The sequence below is a fragment of the Tamandua tetradactyla genome, chromosome X (genome assembly GCF_023851605.1).
Source record: "Tamandua tetradactyla isolate mTamTet1 chromosome X, mTamTet1.pri, whole genome shotgun sequence".
In the NCBI taxonomy this organism is placed as follows: Eukaryota; Metazoa; Chordata; class Mammalia; order Pilosa; family Myrmecophagidae; genus Tamandua; species Tamandua tetradactyla.
Window position 1 is genome coordinate 4,715,654 of NC_135353.1, and position 21,176 is coordinate 4,736,829.

Genomic DNA, 21,176 nt, shown 5'->3' on the forward strand with positions numbered 1-21,176 from the left:
GGTAAGGGAGGATTCCGTTGAGTCCCCAGGAGGAGCCTCCTTGGGCTTCCCGCTCACGTTTGCGGTTTGCAATTCCTTCCCTAAATTTGGTCATTGAATCTTTAATTAAGCCAGAATGATCAGCATAAAAACAACATTCCTCGCCTAATGCTGCACAAAGCCCTCCTTGTTTAAGGAAGAGCAGGTCTAGCCCCTTCTATTTTGGAGAACTATTTCTGATAGGGACGTAAGGGACTTTTCAAGGTGGGTGACGGAAGTTTTAATATGGGTTAAGTCCTCGTCTATGGCAGCCCTGAGATGGGAGAGGCTTTGTTGCTGGAGGGTGATTGAGGCGATACCAGTGCCTAGACCAGCAACACCAGTAGATGGATTCTTAGACATCAGTCGTCTGTCAGCTTAGCCGTCGTTGAATAGGTTATAGCAGGGCTTGCTGGTTTATTAGTAGCTTCAGCTGTGCTGGAGAGAGAAAGAGAGAAAAATGCCTTTTCTCAGGGCAACTTTTTTGCCCTGGACAGATTGTTATTGTCTATTTGTTTTGTTAATCGCTTTGGCAACCATCTGACTGAATCGAATTCTTTAGAATATATATACACTGATTCTTTTCCCCATATCAGGACCGGATCTGGTCCTCACCAAGTGTTATCCAATGGATCTTTCCAGAGGACCGTGGCGAATTGTGTTCAAATAGATCTAAAATAGGCCTGTGGGAGATTGCAAGGTAAAGAAAATAATAAAATCAACAGGATTTTTTAGATTTATTTAAACAAGCTGTCCTTTTTGAATGCATTGTTCAATTAATTGTAACTCTCGTTCAGCTGCAGCTGTTAACTGCCTTTTGCTTAATAAATCAGAATCTCCTTGTAAAATATCAAACAAGTTTTGTAATATATAATTAGGAATCCCTAAAATGGCAGGTAGCAAAAATGAATGCAGAGTGTCAATAGCGACATGTACCCATAGCAAATGACCAGATTTTTTTAAATTGAATTCATTGGATTGATTTAAAAGGAATGCAGGAATGTGGATTCTTTATAATTGGTTGTGCATTTTTGCTAATTTTAAATTTATTGCATGCAGTTTTTATGGTATTTTCTCCCAATAGTGGCCAAATTTCAGTTTGCTTACATGACGGGGCCCAGTTGGGTCCTCTGGGAACTGGCTAGGGACCAAGAGGAGCTTCCTGGACCTAGATATCTTTATTAAAGTACACCTCTTTCTGGGGGGATAGCCAGTCCTCCCAGCTAGAGTGTACATTTTAACTATTTTTTACCAAGGTCATGTGATAGCAATATCAGTTGCATGTAATGGCAACGTCAGGTGAACAAAAAAGACTCCACAAGTATATTTTTTCCTTGCATTCAACCCTCAAATCTGATCTGCTTCCAATATAAGCCATGGTTATTTTAGGATAAATTTAGCTTATACATATGTAGTTTATATAAAGATTGGACAAAGCCTTAAGATATTTTGGCTTAAAGGAATATAGGTATTTATATGATTTGAATATGATTTAGCCAGTAATAGATTCATTTATAGTAATAGTACTTAGATTAATAGATTAAGCCACCTGGTTTTGGGCAAGAAAAGAAGCACTTTTTGCCAGTATAATGATACCCAGGAGAAAATTAGTATTTTTTATACAGATAACAACATGATAAAAGTTAACATAAGTTATTTTGACAAAACACAGACTCTTTGCTTTCTAATTATTTGGAATTTTTTAATATTTTTTCATTATAACAGGCTAAAAGTTCAAGAAAACATTGTCATTTTAGACTCATTAAATCTTTCTTGATTTTAACCATAATTTCTATTTTTACAAACCCTCAGCACTTATTATATTAGTTTAGGCTTTATTTCATATTTCATTATTCAAAAATAATGCGTAGGGGGCAATTTTTTGAATAATGACCCGATTTGTTACAATTGAAACAGATGGGGCCGTTGTTTTCAGGGCGATTTTGTAAGACAGCTAATATTGCCTGAGTATTAGGATTTATTCCGTTACAAAGTTTAATATAATTGGAGAGGTCAGTATTACGAAAAGGGCAGATTGCTGCCTGACAGGTGGTGTTAGCATTTTCATAAGCGAGATGCTTGATAAAATCACTTTCGCTCTCCTGATCACCAAGAATGCACTGGGCTGTGGTCTGTAGCCAACTGAGGAAGTCAGTATACAGCTCATTGGGGCCCTGAACTATTTTTGATAAAGAGGAGGTGAGAGCCCCTTTTTGGGGAAGTAGCCTCCATGCTTTAATGGCGGCAGACTGCACCTGGAGACCAAGTCCTCGGGGGTATTGTGCCTGGGTGGAATTAAGATGATAAGGACTTGACCCTAGAAGCCTTTTTAATGACCAAGATTTTGTGCTGTCTTTTAAGATGTTGCTTTCAGCATACTTTTTACACTGTTCCTCATAATCTGCTTTCCATAGCAGGAAATCGCCACCTGATAGGGTGGCTCTGGCGAGCTGTGACCAATCATTTGGAGTAAGCTCCTTTTCGCTAATATTGTCTAGCAAAGCCAGAGTAAAAGGGGCAGTTGCTCCATAATCATGTATGGCTTTCTTTAGTTCTTTTAAATATTTTAGATTAATCCTTTCGTATTTATTGGTTCGGGGTGTTTCCTCCCGCTCGCGACTACGCTTGCGGCTATGCTCGCGGCTACATTCTGATTTTATTTCATCCTCATCATTAGCCTTCTCGCTCCCTTCCTCCTCACTGCTTTCCTGTTCAGACTGAGGCTTGGAAGCTTCTGACCTTGCCTTTTGCTGGCTACGGAGGACCGGAAAAGTGTAGTGGGCACAGTGGGGGTTAGAGGGCTTATTTTGGTTAGTCATTTGAGAGAGAGAAGAGAGCGCCTGACTGGAGGTTTGCAGGGAGTTAAGGAGGTGATTATTTTGCAGTTTTGTCCATTAGCTCTGGCCTGTTCTTGGGCAAAGAGTTCATTAAAGGCATTTGCACTGTTCCTGAGCGTAGTGGCCGCTTCCTCCAAGGCTGTATATTGTGGCAGGAAGAGCGGAACTCGGGGCATTATAGGATAGTAATGGTGAGGAGGTTGTGGCGCACATGGCACATGGGGGGGGTTGGAAGGCCGGGAGGTCATTAAAAGCTGAGAGGGGTTTTTCGGCACAGGGGGTTTTATCTTCTTGGAGGTCAGTGTCATTTGGCATATCTATAGTGACAGAATTACATTCTGAGTGGGGTCTGGAGAGGGGACGTGCATTTTTTAAGGCATTCTCTCCCTCTCTATAAAGCTTTAATATTTCAGGGTCTGAATTTTTTAAGGTGTTTTCTCCCTCTCTACAAAGCTCTAGTATTTTAGGGTCTGAAGGGGAAGTTTTTATGGCCTCATTGATTAAGTTCCAATAATTGAAGGTTGTAATTGGTACCTTTTCCGGCCCGAAAATTTTATAATAGTCCTTTAAACAATCTCCTACTCTCGATCAGCATTTTTGGTCTATGGTCCCGTCAGCAGGGAACTATGGACAGGTTTGATAGACAAACTGAAAGGAATTTCTAAGGTCCTTTTTCTTAACTCTTGCTCCTCGCGTCTTGAGGGTTTCTTTTAATTGTCTCACGTAAAGCTCATGTGTACTAGATTCCTGTCCCATAGTGAATTTTTTAAATGAAAATGAAAGTGACTTACTGCGTGATCCTTCGCTCTTCTCTTTTTTCGTTCGTCGGCGCGAGGCAGTGTCGCCGGGGCTGCATTCACAGGCGAGTTACTTCTGTGGCAGTCCGGGGTTATGGGAGGGCCCTCCTCATTTTTCAGCACGCGACGCTTCTATCTCTCAGTTAGCGGTCAAGCCCCATGCTGGGCGCCAATTGTCCCGACCTGCAGGACAGTCAACGGGGTCCGCCACCTGCTGAGGGAAGAATGGCTATGGGACAGAGAGACACAAGAAGGACAGCAAGACAGGATTCTGATCAAGCTGCCTCCTGTCCTTTCTTGAGTATCCACGGATTGTGGGCATGGGTCACAGGATTCCAGATGCTTGTCACTTGTCCCAGTAGAAGAGGATCAATTTCCTCTTCTAGTCAGTCCCTTTCTCACTCTTTGGCTTTGTATTTATCCCCCTAGCCCCACCCTACCTGTCTTTCCTGGTTCCCTTGGGGCTTCCCTCCATCAGTCCACCTTCCCCTGTCAGTCCACCTCCTCCAGTCTCCAAGGCGCGTTCATGGGTCATAGGGTGATGTTGGAGGAAGCACAGGGTGATTTGGTACCCTGAGATGGGATACCTCAGACAGCCGGGGGTGGGAGGGCAGGCACTCAGGAAGGGCTACCTGGAGGAGGCAGCAATATCATCTGCAAAGGCATGAGAGAGAGTTGCATGTTTAGGGAAGCTGCCGTCAGTCAGTGGGCTAGAATTTCAGTGTCACGTGACAAAGGTCTAGAAGACAAGGCTGGGAAGCTGGGCAGGTGCTAGATTGTGATTGTTCTTCCCCCACCCCCCTCGTAAACTAATTGGGGGCTTGGGTATGGATTCTCTGGCAAGGGGGTGATTCTCCAGAGCCTAGTCCAGATGGAAACAGCTGTGAATGGAATGTGAGCTAGGAGAGAACAGGGTGGGGAAAAGCCTGAGGTGACCCAGAGCAGACTGTAAGCTGGTGTACACACATGGCACTGGCCTGGCTAGAAGTCACAGGTGTGAAGGGAGGTTGGTGCCCAGCAGAGCACCATGGACTGTGGTTGGCAGCTTTTGGCACAGCGGAGGTTGCCCGGGTGGGCAGGATGAGAGTGAGTGGGCGAGGCTGCTGGAGGCCCCGGGGGCTGGCTGGGGGACGGCATCCATTCTGAGTGCAGCAGAATCACACCGTCTGCCTGCTTCTTGCCTCTGCCTGGGGCAGGTACCCTAAGGATAAGGAGCAGCTGACTTTCTGCTTCGGTGATGTCTGAATTCCTTTGGTGCTCTGCCCCTCAGCCTTGTGTCCTCTGGAGAGTTTTCTGGGGGAGCGGTGGGCCTAGGGAGAGGCCATCCTGTCTAGTCAGGAGCTGCACTGGGCCATACCTTCCCTTTTACTCCCTGAGTCTCGGCTTCCAGCACCTTCCTACCTGTCGTGTTGCCGCTGTTCCCGAGGGTTGCCCCATGGCTTCACTCGAACCCAGTGGAACATGGGCCAAGGCCCATGGCCGCAGTGAGAAGAGTTCTGGGTAGACACTGCAAGGTTTGGGTTCACCACTGGCTCTCTGGGTGACCTGGCATGTCTCAGCTCCACTCCAGCTGGTTTTCTCACCTAGAAAATGAGAGGTTCCAGTCATTTACCTCCAAGGAGCTTTCAGAGGAAAGCTTAGTGATTTGCAGAGGTTGTTTCAGCTGGCATTCCTCAAACTCCTTGAGGTGATGTTCTTGGGATTAGGCTTAGAAGCCCAGTTCGTGCCTGGATGCTGTCAGTTCTCAGGATTGACACACTCTCCTCCCCTCCATTTCCTTCAGGGTGAGAAGTCCCTCGAGCTTCATGGTCGCAGTGACTGTTGCCCCTGCTGCTGAACAGCCCCACATTTATATTCCAGACCCCTTGAGTGAACAGGACTCCAGCTCAGTCAAGTAAGAAGGGACACACATCCATCTGGGAGAGGGTCTCTGGGCACAAGGGGTTCCCTGGAGCCTCCTTGGAGCTGAAAGTCTCTACTTTTATACCAAGTTGCTTCCCTGACCTTGGCACCTCCTCCAACTCCCAGCATCTTGTTGGCTAAGGGGCCCATGGGGCAGTCCTAGTGCCCCCACTGTGGGCTCCTGTTTTGGGCCTGGGTTTAGCCCCCAGACCCTTTTCTCATGGTCCTAAAAGGGATCAAGAGCAGGAGGGACATTTCCTGAGGCCTTAGTGGGGCTCCGGCCTCTGGAAGACCTGGTCTCTGTAGGCCAGTGACAGCCTGTCTCTTTCCCATTGCCCCTCGTGAGGAGAGGGACACGTGCACTGCCTCATCTGCAGTTCTAGCCGCCTCTTGGGAGGGGATGACATTGCGGGGAGGTTCCTGAGTGGCATTGGCATGCAGGGAGTATCTGCAGGGACTCTGCCAACATCAGGTCAGCAGGCGGTAGTGGATAGCATGGAAATGGGGGCCAGGTCAGGGGTCATGGCAAGCCCAGCATGAGGCAGATCTGGTTTCCAAGGCTGCCAGGGGCCCATCCAGGATGATGTGATGTCTAGGCCTCCAGAGCTCCAGGCGTAAGGAGAGAGAGGTCCCAGCCAAAAGGGTGATTGAATGGGGGACGGCACAGAGGGGGCAGGGACTGATGGGCATTGAGGAATATGGGACGTCCTGGGCCTGGGAGGAGGGGCCAAAAGCCCCACTGTCCCAAGGACAGAATTCAGAAGTCTAGGTCGAGGGTGAAGCGTGACTCCCATGGTGCTGAGTCAGCCATTGGTCACAGGGAGCCTTTCCTAGGATTCTCAGATTCAGCTGCAAGAAGTCCGTAAGAGTTTTGGCAGCCCCGCAGCTCTAGTCTGCAGCTGCCCCTGGAGCCTGGCCCTTGGAAGCCTCGGGGCCTTTGCCCCCAGCCTTCCCACAGGCTTCCTCAGGTCCTGCACACTTTGCGGGGGTCCCCCCAGCCCTGGACCCAATTTTCCCTGAGTCATCTGGTATACTCCTTTCTGGTCTACTTGTATTGTTTCTACAGCAAAGGGTTCCTGTTCGTGAAAGAGTACACGAATGCTAGTGAAGTATCCTCTGGGAAGCTGCCATCTTCCTGCCACAGCAGGTGAGAGCAACTCCCGCTCCCTGTAGCTCCGTGGCCTTCTCCTACCAGGCCCTGGGTCCTCGTTGCTGCATCCTCACCACCTCATCCAGGGCTTGGCCCACTGTGCCTCTGGGTATCAGCTTGTTGGTCGCATGAGTGAAAGAATTGCCCAGTGACATGACTGTTGCTTTGGCCTGTTATATCACTCAGGGCCAGGTGTGGCATTCCCCCTTACAGTTCACCCCCTGCCCCATTTCCCAGGTGCTCCCTTCTGCCTGTCTTTGTTTCTCCGTAGACCGCATGCTTGCTTTAATGAAATCCAGAGAGCGTCGCTCTGAAGAGAGCCGGCAGGGCGCTAGGGACTGTCAAGTTCATTCCCTCCTGTCCCGAACACAGGTTCCTCTCTTCAGCTCTCTCCATCAGACCTCGTGTGAGCACACATCCGATTACAGTTCCTGATGCGTGTGCTGAATCTGTCACTGATTCTATCCTAGACAGAATGCCATACCAGAAGGGGGCCTCAGCATCACCTCATGTGCTGGCACATACCCACACTGAGACCAGGTCCCTCTGGGAATATTTTCTGTGACATGAGATCCCCCTGCTTGTGTGAGGATTTTAGTAACCAACTGGAACGTCTGGCCTTACTGCAGTGTTGGTTCCTGGGGGTTTTGGACTTGCCTTCCCTGGTGCTGGGGTGGCCCTGGGGGTCGAGTGGAGCTCAGGTTCACACCCCAGCTCAGCCCTGCTGGTCAGGTCGTCTTGAGCCTGTTTTCTTATCTGTGACTCCTCAGGGTAGTTTTCTACACAGCTTGACTGAGATATAAATCAGAAATCATCAACTTCACCCTGCAAAGTATACAATTCAGTGACATCTTTTCAGTGTGTTCACAGAGTTGTGGGGCCATCGCCACTGTCCAGTATGGGAACATTTTTGTCACCCCCCAAAAGAAACCCTGTGCCCGTTAGAAATGACTTCCCACTCCCTTTCCGCATCCCTGGCACCGACAAACCCACTTTCAGTTTCTAGAGCCTCGCTCAGGCAGGTTTTAAGTTGGGTGACCTTTGGCCCACGTGTTATTGCTGTCCGGCCACTCCTGGTTTCTCTTCTCCCAAGCAACCAGTCTGTTAAATTGCACTTTTAGTCTCTGATCATTAAATTTAGTTTAGAATTGAACTTAATATTCAGTCAAAATTTGATGTCTTCTGGAAAACGAGTAGACTCCCTTTATCCAGCAGCAGGAGTTGCTGAGTGCCGTGTGTTTCTTGTTCTCCCTCACTGTTTTGCCTCAGTCAAACTCGGAACCACGTAGGTTCTGAGTGTGCAGTGCGTGCCAGGGTTTGTGCTTAGTGGGCGATCTCTCCTGGGCCATAGTTTCCTTTGCTATTTTAATCGTTAGTTTTTGTTATGGAAAGCAATGTTATTGAAAATGAAGATGCAAAAAAGAAAAATTCCCCACGCTTCCCACCCCGTAACTCAAGCCTGGGCATTCCGTTTCCTTCTTTTCTTTTTTTCTATCTCCAGTGTCTGCTTTCTGATGTGAGTGTGTGCCTGGTAACTGGTCAGGCATACTGGGGCTCTTCTGGGCTGCACAGCCTCGGGGATCCTGGCTCCTCACCAGCTCCCTCCCCGTGACAGGCCTCCTCTGCCCACCATAGAAGGGCTCTTTGCTGAGGGATCTCTGATACCCTGGCCTCAGCCCTCTGACTCCAGGTTGCGCTCCTCTTATGGAATTCACTTCAGAGTGGCGATAGTGAGTGCTGGTGCCCCCTGCTTACTAGCATGGTAATGATCCAGCTCTCACCTTCTGTCCTCCTCTCTGCCATCACTCTCTGGCAGCATCAGTGGCGTAGAAGATTCCTTCGACACGGAGAAGAAGCCTGCATATGATGGAACTCCGTACTCTGAGAGGTACATCTGCTTCCTCACTGGGGTTGGGGCTTTTTTCCCAAGGAAAAGCAGCTTTTGTCAGAGGCTTTGCTGCATCAGATGCCCTTGCCATATCTGTGGGGCATTGTGTAGGGTAGCCCTTCCCTTGTCGGGCTGTCACATGTGGGACAACCAGAACTTTCGAACCCAGGTAAGGCCACAGGGTGAACACAGAAGGCCGCTGAGAGGAGAAATGGTGTCAGAAAGCCCAGGGAGCTCAGTTAGAACTCAGTCGATCACTTAATTAACTGGCAGATCTGACCAGAAGGGGGAGAATACAGAGCCAGCTAGTGTCAAGAGCCGGAAAAGAGGCACAGAGAGCACCTGTTCAGCAGTTTCTAATACTGCTGCCAGGTGACGGCACAGTCACAGGATAGGCTCCAGCACAGAGAAATCCCAGTTCTCAGTTCTTGGGGTGGTAGGAAGGGGTCTTAGAGATCAGTTGACAGTCAAGGGAACTGAAGCCTGGATAGAATGGCTGACTTCCCTTAACTCACACAGTGAGTTGGTGGCAAGCCAGGTCGGGATGTTTCTCCTCTGCCGTCTGGTTCATGCTTCTTGAGATAGTGAAATTCCTGTGGATGCCACTTCACAGGCCAGGGATAGGCTGGGGAGAAGAAAGGAAGTGAGCAAATTAGAGATGAAGGGATTCCCACCAGGCTCCCAAGGGCAGACAGGCAAGGCACAGGTGAGCAAAAGGGGCAGGATGAGCCCACCATTGGGCTGAAAAACAGCCAGATACAGGCCTGTGGGTCCTGGGCAGCCACAGGGCACTTGGTGAGTCACCTCACCAGGAGTGGGGCTCTGACAGATAAAGGTAACCAGAGAAGGCAGTTTTTGGCCAGAAACCTGAGAGCTCTCTATTATTTGGAGCGAACGAAAGGAGGCAACACTCCCAGTATCATAGCAGACTCCCTCATCACACCACGTCCCAGCCCTGGAGCTATCATTACCGATGAGTTACTGGGCTTGCAGGAAGTAAGGGGATGCTCCAAGGACAGCCCCAGCCACTTGTGCACACATGTGCCTGAACACAGAGCAACGGTGAGATGGGACTGAACTGGGAGTGCTGGGTGGGAAACCACAGAAGGAGCAGGGCTGTGCCAGGGGCAGGATGGAAGGCTGCACCCGAGGCTCCCGTGGTGTTTGGGAAGCTATAAAGGGACTCCAGTTTGGTAGCATCAGCCTGGTTCCTATCAGGAGCAGGCACAGATGTCTGGAAAAAAATACCCCCACTTCAGGCCTGTAGGAGGAGTGAGGCAGGCAGACAGTCTCAGCAGGTCCTAGGGGGGGAGGAGGAGAAGCAGGGGTGATTCCCAGGAACAAAGGCAGGGAGAAGCCCAGTACCGTGGACTTTGACATAAGATCCCAGTAGGCCCTACAGCCAGACTGCCTTTGTGACATTCACCACAGTTGGCAGGGTGGGCCTGAGAGAGTGGGGACTGGGGGCAGACTGTGGTGGCCAACTGTGAAGGGAAGGGCCACACAACACATCTACTATAGAAGATGACTTTGGTTTCCCTGTTCCAGCAGGCTGGCTAGGCAGAGGGGAGGGAGAGGCAAGTGGCCTGGATTCCCAGTCACAGCAGTGTCTCTACATGAACAAGGCCTGCTTGGTAATGACCACTGGACACACACACCAGTGGGAGGAGGGTAAAGAGACATGACAGGTTTCTGGAAATAAAGCAGAGGACTATGGCAGGCTCTGGGCTCACCTGACCCAGGGCAACACTCCCAGGAAGCTGCCACCCATTGCACACCCCAGGAGAAGATAGCATCCAGAATCCTGGTACTGCATCTGAGCCTGGCTGGGTGGCACCCAAAGTCTGTGTGTTGGCTTGACTGCTGGGTTCTTGTTCATCTCACAGAGTGACTGCAGGAATCTGTACTTACTGCAACCATGAGATTCGAGACTGTCCAAAGATTACCCTGGAACATCTTGGCATCTGCTGCCATGAATACTGCTTTAAGGTAAGAAACAGGGGTGTTGCTGCAAAGAAAATCCTCCAGACCCAGGAGGCTTAGAGGTTCAGAGACCACGCAGAATGCTTGATCTCTTTGTATGCGTGTGCTCAATCTCAGGCTTTGCAGTACTGCAAGCTGACAAAGTCCAAGGGACTGAGTGAGTGAGGATAAGCCTGTGTACTTAGTAGTCCTATGAGGAAGACAAGGGCACTCTTCTGGGGGCATATTTTTCTAGACAGAGAGCCAGCAAGTGCCAAGGTCCTGGGGCAGCAGCATGGAGTGTTCAAGTTTATGCAGCTGGTATGGTAAGTGTGAGGGGAATGGTCGGAGAGGTGTTCATGGAGACAGCTGGCAGCCAGATTGAGTAGGCCTTGGAAGGCAGGGAGACCTTGTAGATTTTATTCTAAGTGTGATTGGAACTCTTAGAGAGTTTGAGTTGGGGAGTGCCAAGATCTGATTTGGGCTTTTGACAGGATCCCTCTGGCTCTTTAGTGAAGAAGAGACTAAGTGGGTGTTTTCATTTTCTGGCTCTGAAGGAAATACCATGCAATGCATTGGTTTCAACAACAGAAAATTTATGGCCATATAGTTTTGAGGCTAGGAGAAGTCCAAATCAAAGCCCTCATCAAGAAAGTACCTTCTTCCCAAAGATTGGCATTCTGGGGCTGGCTGCTGGTGTTCCTTGGTTTTTAGCCTTTCTGTCTTGTGGCAGTGCTCATGGCAGCCTCTCTTGGCTTCTCTGGGTTCTGTTAATCTCCAGCTTCTGGATGTTCCCTTTGTGGCATGCTTGCTCACTCATGTGTGTGCTCTATCTCTGTCTCTATCTCTGTATCTCTCTCTGTGGCCTTCCATATAACGCATTCAGTAATAGAATTAAGAGCTGTCCAACTTGGGCTGGGTCACATCTTAACTAAAGAAGTCACATCACCAAAAGGCCCTACTTACAAGGAGTTCATACACACAGGAGCGGATTAGATTTAAGAACATGATTTTCTGGGGTACATACAGTTCCAAACCACTACACTCCTCCTGGACCCCAAATAGACATGTTTTTTCCATATGCAAAAAATATTTGTGTTCCATCACAATATCCCAAAAACCTTAAGTCATTTCAGAAACAACATTCAGTACAAAGTCTTACCACAATTGCTTATGGGCATGGTCTTCCCTGGGGCACAAATCCCTCCAGTTGTGGATGCATGAAACCTAGAAAACAAGTCATCTGCTTCCAATATACAAAGTGTGTGGGGCAGGGGCAGAAATAGCATAAACGTTTCCATTCCAGAAGGGAGAAATTGGAAGGAAAGCAGGGGCCACAGGTCCCAAACAATTCCAAAACACTGCAGGGCATACTTCATTAGGTTTCAAGGCCTGAGAGTTATCTCTGGGATGAAGTTTTGTCCTCTAGGCCTGATGAAACAACAGCTCCAGCCCTTCCAAGTGCTTATGCCATAGCCGTGTTCTCCCTGAACACTGGGGTGCAGGCTCCACCTTCTCCAGGCACTAGGATGGTGGCCCGGGGAGGCTGCTGTGTGCATTGCCAGGTGTCATGGGTGGGACAGAGGGGAGTAGGTTTGGGCATGTATTCGAGAGTGATGTTTGAGATGTGTGCGGTGTAAGCTGACTCTGAGAGAACCACCGGGAGCGGTCCAGGAGTTGGTCAGATGTGTGAGTTGGCATTACAGGAAGAAGCCAGGGCTTACAGTCTTGAGGGTGTGCAGTCTACCCACATGGGGCCAGATAAGTCACTCCGTCTGCGAGCAGGTGGAGAGCAAGCCTGGGTTTGCTGGCGTTTGAGGCTATGAGATATTAGAGGGGTGGTGGCCAGGAGCCACATGTCAGTGGGTGCTAAGAGATGGAACAAGCTGGAAGCTGAGTGTTTGCCTTTGGAATTAGCCACACGCTGGTCACTGGTGACCTCAGGAAGGACAGTTTGGGTGGCAGGGTGGGGTGCAGAGCCCGGCAGGTGGAAATGGAGATGGTGAGTCTGTACCACCCTCTTGGGGGGTTGGCTTTGCAGGGGAGTGGAGCAGAAGGGCAGCAGTCCAGTAGAGGGTGAGCGCTCACCCCGATGAGGCGAGCCACATGGACTACTGGAGGAAGAGCGGCAGTGTCGGGTTCCCAGGCACAGGCCCGGCCTTCCGTGGTTTGGGGAGGGCCGAATACTCAGGTCCTATGCAGGTGGGTGGTGGGGAACGAGGACTGTCCTCATCCACGGTTCACTTTTCTGTCAGTAAAAGCTCCGTCATCTGCCAGCGAGGAGTGGGAAGAGGGTTGGGCCTTTGAGGAGCTCGGGGACGGGGTGAAATACTTTCCCCGAGAGTGGGAGGGTGAGTGGCCCTGAGGGTGAGGGAGATTATAAGAGGTGGGGAGGCGCACTGGAGGGGAGCAGGGAGAGCTGTGTTTACTGGGGCTCAGATGCTACCAGAGGAGGGTGATGAACTCGTGTCAGCCCCCTTGATGAGTGGAAGGAGGGATCAGTGAGGCTGTGCCGGGGACAGTTACCACGTGTGATCAAGGGAGGGAAGGGAGGCTGGGAGGGGGCAACTGAGGGCCTGGCCTGGTCCATCTGTTGGAGTTCCCCAGTGACAACGGGGACCTGCCAGAGAAGGCAGGAGGGGTCAAGGGGTGAGGCATTTGACTTGAAGCTTTAGGTAATGACAGAGGTCTAGAGTAGAGGTTCTCAACCTATGTAGGTATCAGGAAGACGGCCTGAGGAGGGGCCGAGGTAGAAAGGAGCCATCACTGGGCAGGGGAAGGGAGCAAGAGGCAGGATGTTGGAGAGGTCCTCTATCCCCATGGGTCCCCTGCTCACTCAGATGAGGGCGGAAGGAGTGGTAGAGAGAAAGGAATCCCAACACCGAACTCAGCCTGGAGAGGCCCCCTTGCAGCTCACTGCCCTAAGAGGGGCAGGCAGGAACCATTTGAGGGCTGGTTGTGTGCAGGGCGCCTCGAGGATGATTATAGCTTTCAAGCTAAATGTCATGACCCACGGCTTTCCAAATTTGTGTTTTTGACTTGTGTGTTTGTCTGAAAGGTCTCGGAAGGTTTGATAGACTTAGTGCCAGAGCATTCCTATTAAACCCAGGGTAGGGTTACGTGAACCTGAGGCCAAAGCAACTCCTGGCTTCACCTTGTGTGTTCTTCCTGCTCTGTCTCCAGTAACCACAGCCCTTGCTTTCTCTTTCAGTGTGGGATCTGCAGTAAACCGATGGGGGATCTCCTGGACCAAATCTTTCTTCACCGTGACACCGTCCACTGTGGGACATGCTACGAGAAGCTCTTCTAGGTGGGTGCTGCCACCCAGAGATCAAGCGGCCATTGGCCCTGATCTCTTCCCATGCCTCCATTCAGGACACTGCTACCCTATTTGCCCTTTAGGCTCAGGGGGGCCTGAGTGCTCAGGTGTCATGATAGAGACCCTCCCCAGGGACACTTACAAGCTGCAGGAGTCATAGGCTCTTATTCACAGGAGGCACCTTCTCAGCTGGAAGGCCAGAGCAGAGTATTTTCCTTGAAAGCAGCTGGAAAGGGTAGCAGCCAGGCTCTCCTATCACGTAAATGCCTGTGTTGCCTTCTTTCTAGAAGCCACATTTACCTGGACTTTTACTCCTGGTCACTGGAGCAGTCACCCACCCGAAGGGCCTTTGACTAGTTACTGGATCGGATGTGTGCTTTCCTATCTCACATCTGTTTATTTTTTCTTCTAGCTCCCTCAGGCTGAGAAGAAGCTGATGACTCCTTGACAAATTTGGCTGTTCCCAGCTGCCCCCAGTTGCTGGCTCCTCGTCCCACATTTCCTCCCTCTCCATTTGACTTCATGCTTTTGCCCTTTACAAGTTGAATTGGCTGACATCCAGTAGTGTGTCTTAAATGATAATGACTTGTGTCTGTAGCCTTTTATAGTTTACAAAGCACTTTCCATGATCTTATTTCAGGCATGATCAAACAGGATTGAGCAAGAATCCCCTCATGGCTCCCTGATGAGCTTAGGCAGCCCTGGACCTCTGGCGTGGGTGGGAGCAGGGGTTCCACATGTCCTGACCTAGGCAGCCGCCGAGAGCACCCAGGTGTGACCGAGAGCCCACCGCCTTCCAGTGGAAGCAGAAGGAGACTCCCCTGGGGCTTCTGAGGGCCGAGTTGAAGACTCTTGACGATCCCTGCTGGGTAAATTGCAGGCATTGAATGCTAAGGATTGGCATTGGCTAATGTTTAGCTTATATGTTTGCCATACTATTTTTTTTTTAAATTCCGTATGCATTTTAAAATAGTTGCTTTTGATCGAGCTATATAGCAGATTCTAATGACCTCCTCCCAGCCACCCTTTGCTATATTTGAGTTTTTCCAGGCAGAAACATGGGCATGTATTGCAAAGTTTGCACAATTAGATTTAGATTCTGCAGTAGGTGATTGGGACTCGGCTGCCTTTGGGCCCAGTGTCACTTTGTAAGCTCCTTAGGAGGACCAGTCTTAAGTGTTTCTGATGACAAATGAGGGCCTTTCCTTGACTTACTTGTAAAATGCCTCTCTATCTTTTGCTGGTTTCCGAACCCCATGTGCACTGGCTTGTGGCCTTGTTCCATTTGTCTGCATTGGATTGTATGTACAGCCCACCACATACTGATGCTGAGCCCTTGAGCCCAGCCTAGCCTGTGCCAAGTGAATGTGTGGAGGGCTTTTGGGGGTACAGTGCTGGGCCCGAGTCTCAGTGCAGGCCCACCTGATGGAATGCAGGGTCAAGAGGCCTGAGAGAGGCTGACTACCCCACCTTCAAGGTACACCTCCCCTTTAAGGGACTTGTAAAACCAACATGCAAGTGGTTGAAAGAAAACTTGCAAGATCATCAATTTCCGTCCTAAACAGACTCTTTCATGTCTTCAAAAGGCACAGAGTTCTGCAGGTTCAAGGAAGAGAGTGGTTGCTTTACATTTTTGCTTCTTTTTCCTTTGTAGTGTTTCTCCTTGTACTTGCTTAGCCCAGGTTAATGTATACAAATCTAATAAATGTTAAGATATTACATGTGTGTTAAGGTTTCCCTTTTTTAAAAAATATTTTATTGTGAACAACAAACAAGCATACAAACATTCTTGACATACAAATATTCTCGACATGGTTACAATCAGTGGCTCACAATATCATCACATAGTTGTGTATTCATCACCATGATCCTTTTTTGAACATTTGCATCTCTCTAGCAAAAGAAATAAAGAAAAATCTCATACATTCCTTAGCCTTTACCCTTCCCTCTCATTGACTACTAGTATTTCAATCTATTCAATTTATTTTAACTTTTGTTCCCCCTATTATTTGTTTATTTCTTGTCCATATTTTTTTACTGATCTGTCCATACCATAGATAAAAGGAGCATCAGACACAAGGTTTTCACAATCACACAGTCACATTACGAAAGCTCTATCATTATACAATCATCTTCAAGAAACAAGAGTACTGGAACACAGCTCTACAGTTTCAGGTACTTCCCCTTAGCCTCTCAAATACACCTTAAAGTGAAAAGAGGGTATCTATATAATGCATAAGAATAATCTCCAGGATAACCTCTTGACTCTGAAATCTCTCAGCTACTGACACTTTATTTTGCCTCTTTTCTCTCTTCCTGCTTTTGGTTGAGAAAGTTTTCTAAATCCCTTGATGCTGAGTCCCCACTCATCCTAGGATTTCTGTCTCATGTTGCTAGGGAGGTTTACACCCCTGGAAGTCATGTCTCATGTAGGAGGGGAGGGCAGTGAGTTCACTTGCTGTATTGGTTGAGAGACAGAAAGAGGCCACATCTGAGCAACAAAGGGGATTCTCTGGGGGTGATTGTTAGGCCTAATTTTAAGTAGGCTTAGCCTATCCTTTGCAGGGATAAGTTTCATAGGGGTGAACCCCAAGATTGCGGATTCAGCCTATTGATTTGGTTGTCCCACTGCGTGCCAATTTTAATAAATGTTAAGATATTAATGTGTGTTAAGGTTTCCCTTTTTAAGTGTAATAAGTTCACTTATTGCAATGTGTTGGGGTGTGTAATTTTTCTTCTATTACCTCAATATATTCTCTACAAAAGGAAATAAATACCTTAAGAAGTATCAAATAAAAAAAAGGTCAAGATCTAGAAACGGCAAAACACAGGCAGTGTGGAAAGCTAAACAAATATTCATTTCTTTAATTTTAGTAATATGGTATATTTTCTATAACCTAACCTATGCAAAAATATCAATTTAACATGTAATAGACTTTAAAATATTGAGATATTCTGCATTATTTTGCTTATTAAGTCTTTGAAATCTAGTGTTGTTCTAGTTTGCTAGCTGCCGGAATGCAACACACCAGAGATGGATTGGCTTTTAATAAAAGTGGATTTATTTTGTTGGTTCTTCAGAGGAAAAGCAGCTAACTTTCCACTGAGGTTCTTTCTTACGTGGAAGGCACAGGATGGTCTCTGCTGGTCTTCTCTCCAGGCCCCTGGGTTCCAACAACTTTCCCCGGGGTGATTTCTTTCTCCATCTCCAAGGGCCTGGGCTGAGCTGCAAGTGCTGAGATGAGGAATGCCAAGCTGCTTAGCAGTGCTACATTGCAATCTCCCACTTAAGCACCAGCCAATTAAGTCAGACGTCACTCATTGCAGCAGACACGCCTCCTAGCTGACTGCAGATGTAATTGGCAACAGATGAGGTTCACGCACCATTGGCTTATGTCCTCAGCAACAAGACTAGGTATGCTCACCTGGCCAAGTTGACAACTGAATCTAACTAACGCAAGTGTGTATTTTACATTTGAACACATTACGTTTTCTTTGGAAATACTTGATCTATATTTGGATTTCATAAAATTTCAAATTGAAAAAGTGAATTCACATACCCAAGTTTTTTTCAAACACAAGTTTTCCACTAATGGCACTGAGAAACAGTTTTCAGTTTAACTTCTTAAAATTTTTTTTATTGTGGTAATATATATATAGAAATATTATCCATTACCAGAACTCTCCAGATTTACTGAATCTTAATGAGAAATCTTTTATTCTTTCGGGCCACCTAGTCCTTGTTGCATGCTTCCAGTGTCTGGGGGCTCAGTCCCTTACAAGCCCCTTCAGTCGGTGGACAGACCCCGTTTTAGAAAATATATTCCTCATTGGAGTTAGAATCTGCTTCCTTTGAACTGTCATCCAGTGGTACTCTAAAATCCCTCGCCTCTGTGCCAGCCCCTAAAATACATGGAGAGAGTTATCACGTCCTCCCTCAGGCAGCTCTGCTCCCAGTGAAACAACCCTGGTCCCTTCCACTCTGCCTTTCAAGTAATCCTAAATAGGCATCAGTCAGGGCTGTGCCTCCTGCCCAAACCCAGTCCTCCAGCTGTGCCCCAGTACTCAGCCCATTGCAGTGGGCTCCTTACGGCCCAGTGCCCCAGCCTGTCTGAAACCTGTTGAATCTTCCCTCTGCCTAACAAATGAGCCAAGCTTCTGAGTTCTGTATCATCTGCAGAGCTCATCTGCATTCCACGAAGCCTCCACCCAACCCTTAAACAGAAAGGCTGACCAGGTAGGCCGAAGATAGAGGATGTGACCCTCGGAGAAAGCCCTGCACCCCTGAGCGGGGCCCTCAGGGTTCAATAGCTAGGAGCCCCACTTCTCCCCCCTCCCAACTTGGGCACCATCTCAGCTACACTGGGTACAGCAGGGAAAGGGAGGCAGAGGATTTACTACTTCAAAAGATGAAGACTGCCGCGGCAGCTCCTGAGTCGGTATTTCTGGGACTTTCAGCTGGTGAAAGTGTGAAAAGCACCCAGATGGAAAACAAGGTATCATTAAAAAAGTTGACTTAGCAGACCTAGTCCCTATCAAGCATGTTGATCCCGAGACTTGGCCTCCTCCATTCCCAGTCCTCCTGTGCCCCGTCCCCGGGCCCATGCCTGTGGGGTCCCCTACCCACACACTCCACCCGTGTCATGTCCTTTTGGGACTGCTCTTTGCTTATGAAGGGCCTTCCACTTCTGAAACTTTAACTTGGCTTCATCCTAAGGGCCATGCTGGGGAGCCCCATCTGCATAGGCCACCCTCCGTGAGCACCCTTGTACACTGTGCTTTGCTCAGGCAGTGGAGCTCAAAGTTCACCAATTTTGTTGACCTCAAAGAACTAAGTTTTGGCTTCACTGATTTTTCTCTATTGAGTTTTTCTATTCCCCACTGCATCAATTTCTGCTCTAATCGTTATCATTTCCTTTCTTCTGCTAGCTTTGGGTTCAGTTTACTTTTTTTTTTTTTCCACTAGTTCCTTAGGGTGCAAAGGTAGGCTATTGATTTGAGATCGCTCTTCCTTTTTTTTTTTCTTTGCATTGGCAGGCACCAGGAATTGAACTTGGGTCTCCGGCATGGCAGGTGAGAATCCTGCCACTAAGCCACCATCGCACCACCCCTCTTCCTTTTTAATGTAGACATTTACAGCTCTAAGTTTTCCTCTGAGGTACCTTACGCTTTGGTACCTTGTACTTTCCTTTCCATTCATCTCAAAGCATTTTCTCATTTCCTTTGTGAGTTCTTCTTTGACCCACTGGTTATTTAGGAGTTTGTTGAGGAATTGCCACGTGCTTGTGAATTTTCTTAATTTCTTTCTCTCCTGGAATTCCAAATGCATCCCAATGTAGTCTGAGCAGACACTTCGGATGATTTCAGTCCTTGGAAAGTAATTAAGACTCGTTTTATGGCCTCAGGCTTTGCTGAGAATGTGTTCTTCCCGGGGGCACTTCTGATCAGCTGCCTTGGGGGGCTCCCTGCCTGTGGCCTTCCCCTCCACCCTGCCCTCTGTCCTCTCCTGATAATGCATTTGCTTGAGAACCGCCCCCGTCTCTGAAAGCCTACCCCATGCGGCCTTCACCACCTGCCTTTCATGCCTTTTCCTGATGCCTCTTCCTGGACTGCTTTCTGCTTGTGTAGGCCATGGGACTGTGGGCGCTGCTGGCAAAGGGCAGGGCGCAGTGCTGTGCTGCTAGTTCACCCCCATACCCGGCACTCTGCCTGGGGGTCCATGCACCTTGCTTTCTGCCTGGGAGTTGTGTCTGCCAGTGTCTTTGCCTGCAAGTGCCCAGCACGGGACTTCTTTGTAGGTACCCTCACTTCAGCACCCATGAACGTGGGAGGCTGGTCAGTGCCTTCTGCAAAGGTTGGCTCCCTTCTCCTTTCGGCTCATAAATCCCCAACAGCAAAGGTCTTCAGCCGGTCACTGCCTTGGCACCTATTCCCTTAGTCCCCCAGCAGGCAAGCATTTGCTACCTCTCACTCCTATTGAATCAGACCCAGTCCATATCCCTGTAGAGCTCAGAATCCCACAGTGAGTGAAATGCCAGCATGCTCAGTGGTCTGGATGAAACATGCAGGGCAGGGAAAGATGGCCACGATCTGGGAGCCCACTCAGGTCTGGGTGGTGAGGGAACCTCTCCCAAAGTAATGAAATGTATTTGTAGGAGTTTGCAGAAACAGGAGGCCATCTCCCAGCCCCTTTCATAGGGCCCTACGCTGGGCTCCATTCCAAGGCAACTCATCCATTCCCTGTTCAGCATACATTTATTGAGTCCCTGAAAAGTGCTGGGACACAGAGGAGCAAGACAGACACAGCCCAGGCTCTCTGGGAGCACCTGTCTAGTGAGGAGAAAGACGTGGGAACAAGCCCATCTGCTAGTACCTGCCATACGAGTCCGGGGAAGAGTCACGCACTTGGGATTCACAGGGTTACGGAACAAGTGATCTCTGAGCTGAAACCCCAAGGATGAGGAAGAGTTGCTGGTTCATCCATTGAATCATTTCGATATTTCCTGAGCACCTACTGTGGGCCCCGCGCTATCCTAGGTTCGATGCCACTCTTCAAGATAAGGGTGGGAGGCAGGCAATAAATGCACACGCAGCTCATTCCCCTCCTCCCCATTTCCCCGTCCTCCGGAGCCTGGTCCTGCCAGGCTTTCACCTGCACCACGTTGCTAGACCCGATGGTCGAGCCTCAGCCCCGTCTCCTCACTCCAGCAGCAGCATTTGGCAGAACTGATGGCTCCTCCGCTAGGCTTCCAACACTGTCCTGCCTTCCCTGCCGCACACATCCGGAAGCTGCGCGTTTCTCACTGTCTCCTCTTGCCTAAATGATCAGAGTGACCCACCCTGTCTTCTTGCCTCTGTCCTCGTGCCCCATACCCAAGCTATTTCGGCATGGCCACCGGAGTGCATGGTTTCGACTCAAGTCGGATCGCACCCCTCTTTTGCTCCAAATCTTCTCCTGGGCTCCATTTTCCCTGGAGTCCAAGTCCAAGCCCTCCCTGTCTGCTCCGGCACCTGTCACCTCTCTGAGTCCCACCCCTCCTCCCCCAATCCCCCCGCCCCCCCCCTCCATTCTAGGCATCCTCCTGCCTCAGGGCATTGCATTGTTCTCCCCTCTGCCTGAAGATGCCCACCGGGCTGGCTCCCTGAGGCCCCCTGGACCACTCTGTGCAGAATTGCACCCACTCCTCAGCTCTCCTTAGACCCCTTTTAGCTTCCTCTGTTCACATGGCCATCTTGTTCATGGTTTGTCTTTCCCTACTCAAATGCAACCTCTGCATGGGATTTTTTTTTTTTATTAATTAAA

The 21,176-nt window shown here is 49.0% G+C and overlaps 1 protein-coding gene across 8 annotated transcripts in view; it reads left to right on the forward strand.

The window, feature by feature from the left end:
- The window catches only part of ZNF185 (zinc finger protein 185 with LIM domain), a 62,354-nt gene extending 47,181 nt beyond the window's left edge, over positions 1–15,173 (forward strand). For 7 of the 8 annotated variants that reach the window (XM_077145775.1, XM_077145772.1, XM_077145774.1 and 4 more), the window contains 6 exons: positions 5,436–5,546; positions 6,621–6,701; positions 8,521–8,592; positions 10,479–10,581; positions 13,766–13,864; positions 14,286–15,173. In XM_077145775.1, coding sequence (XP_077001890.1) covers positions 5,436–5,546; positions 6,621–6,701; positions 8,521–8,592; positions 10,479–10,581; positions 13,766–13,864 — 466 coding nt within the window. In that variant the 3' untranslated portion in view covers positions 14,286–15,173. The remainder of the gene's footprint in view (positions 1–5,435; positions 5,547–6,620; positions 6,702–8,520; positions 8,593–10,478; positions 10,582–13,765; positions 13,865–14,285) is intronic. The other variant, XM_077145779.1, reaches the window with a different exon arrangement.
- Positions 15,174–21,176: the final 6,003 nt, after the last annotated feature.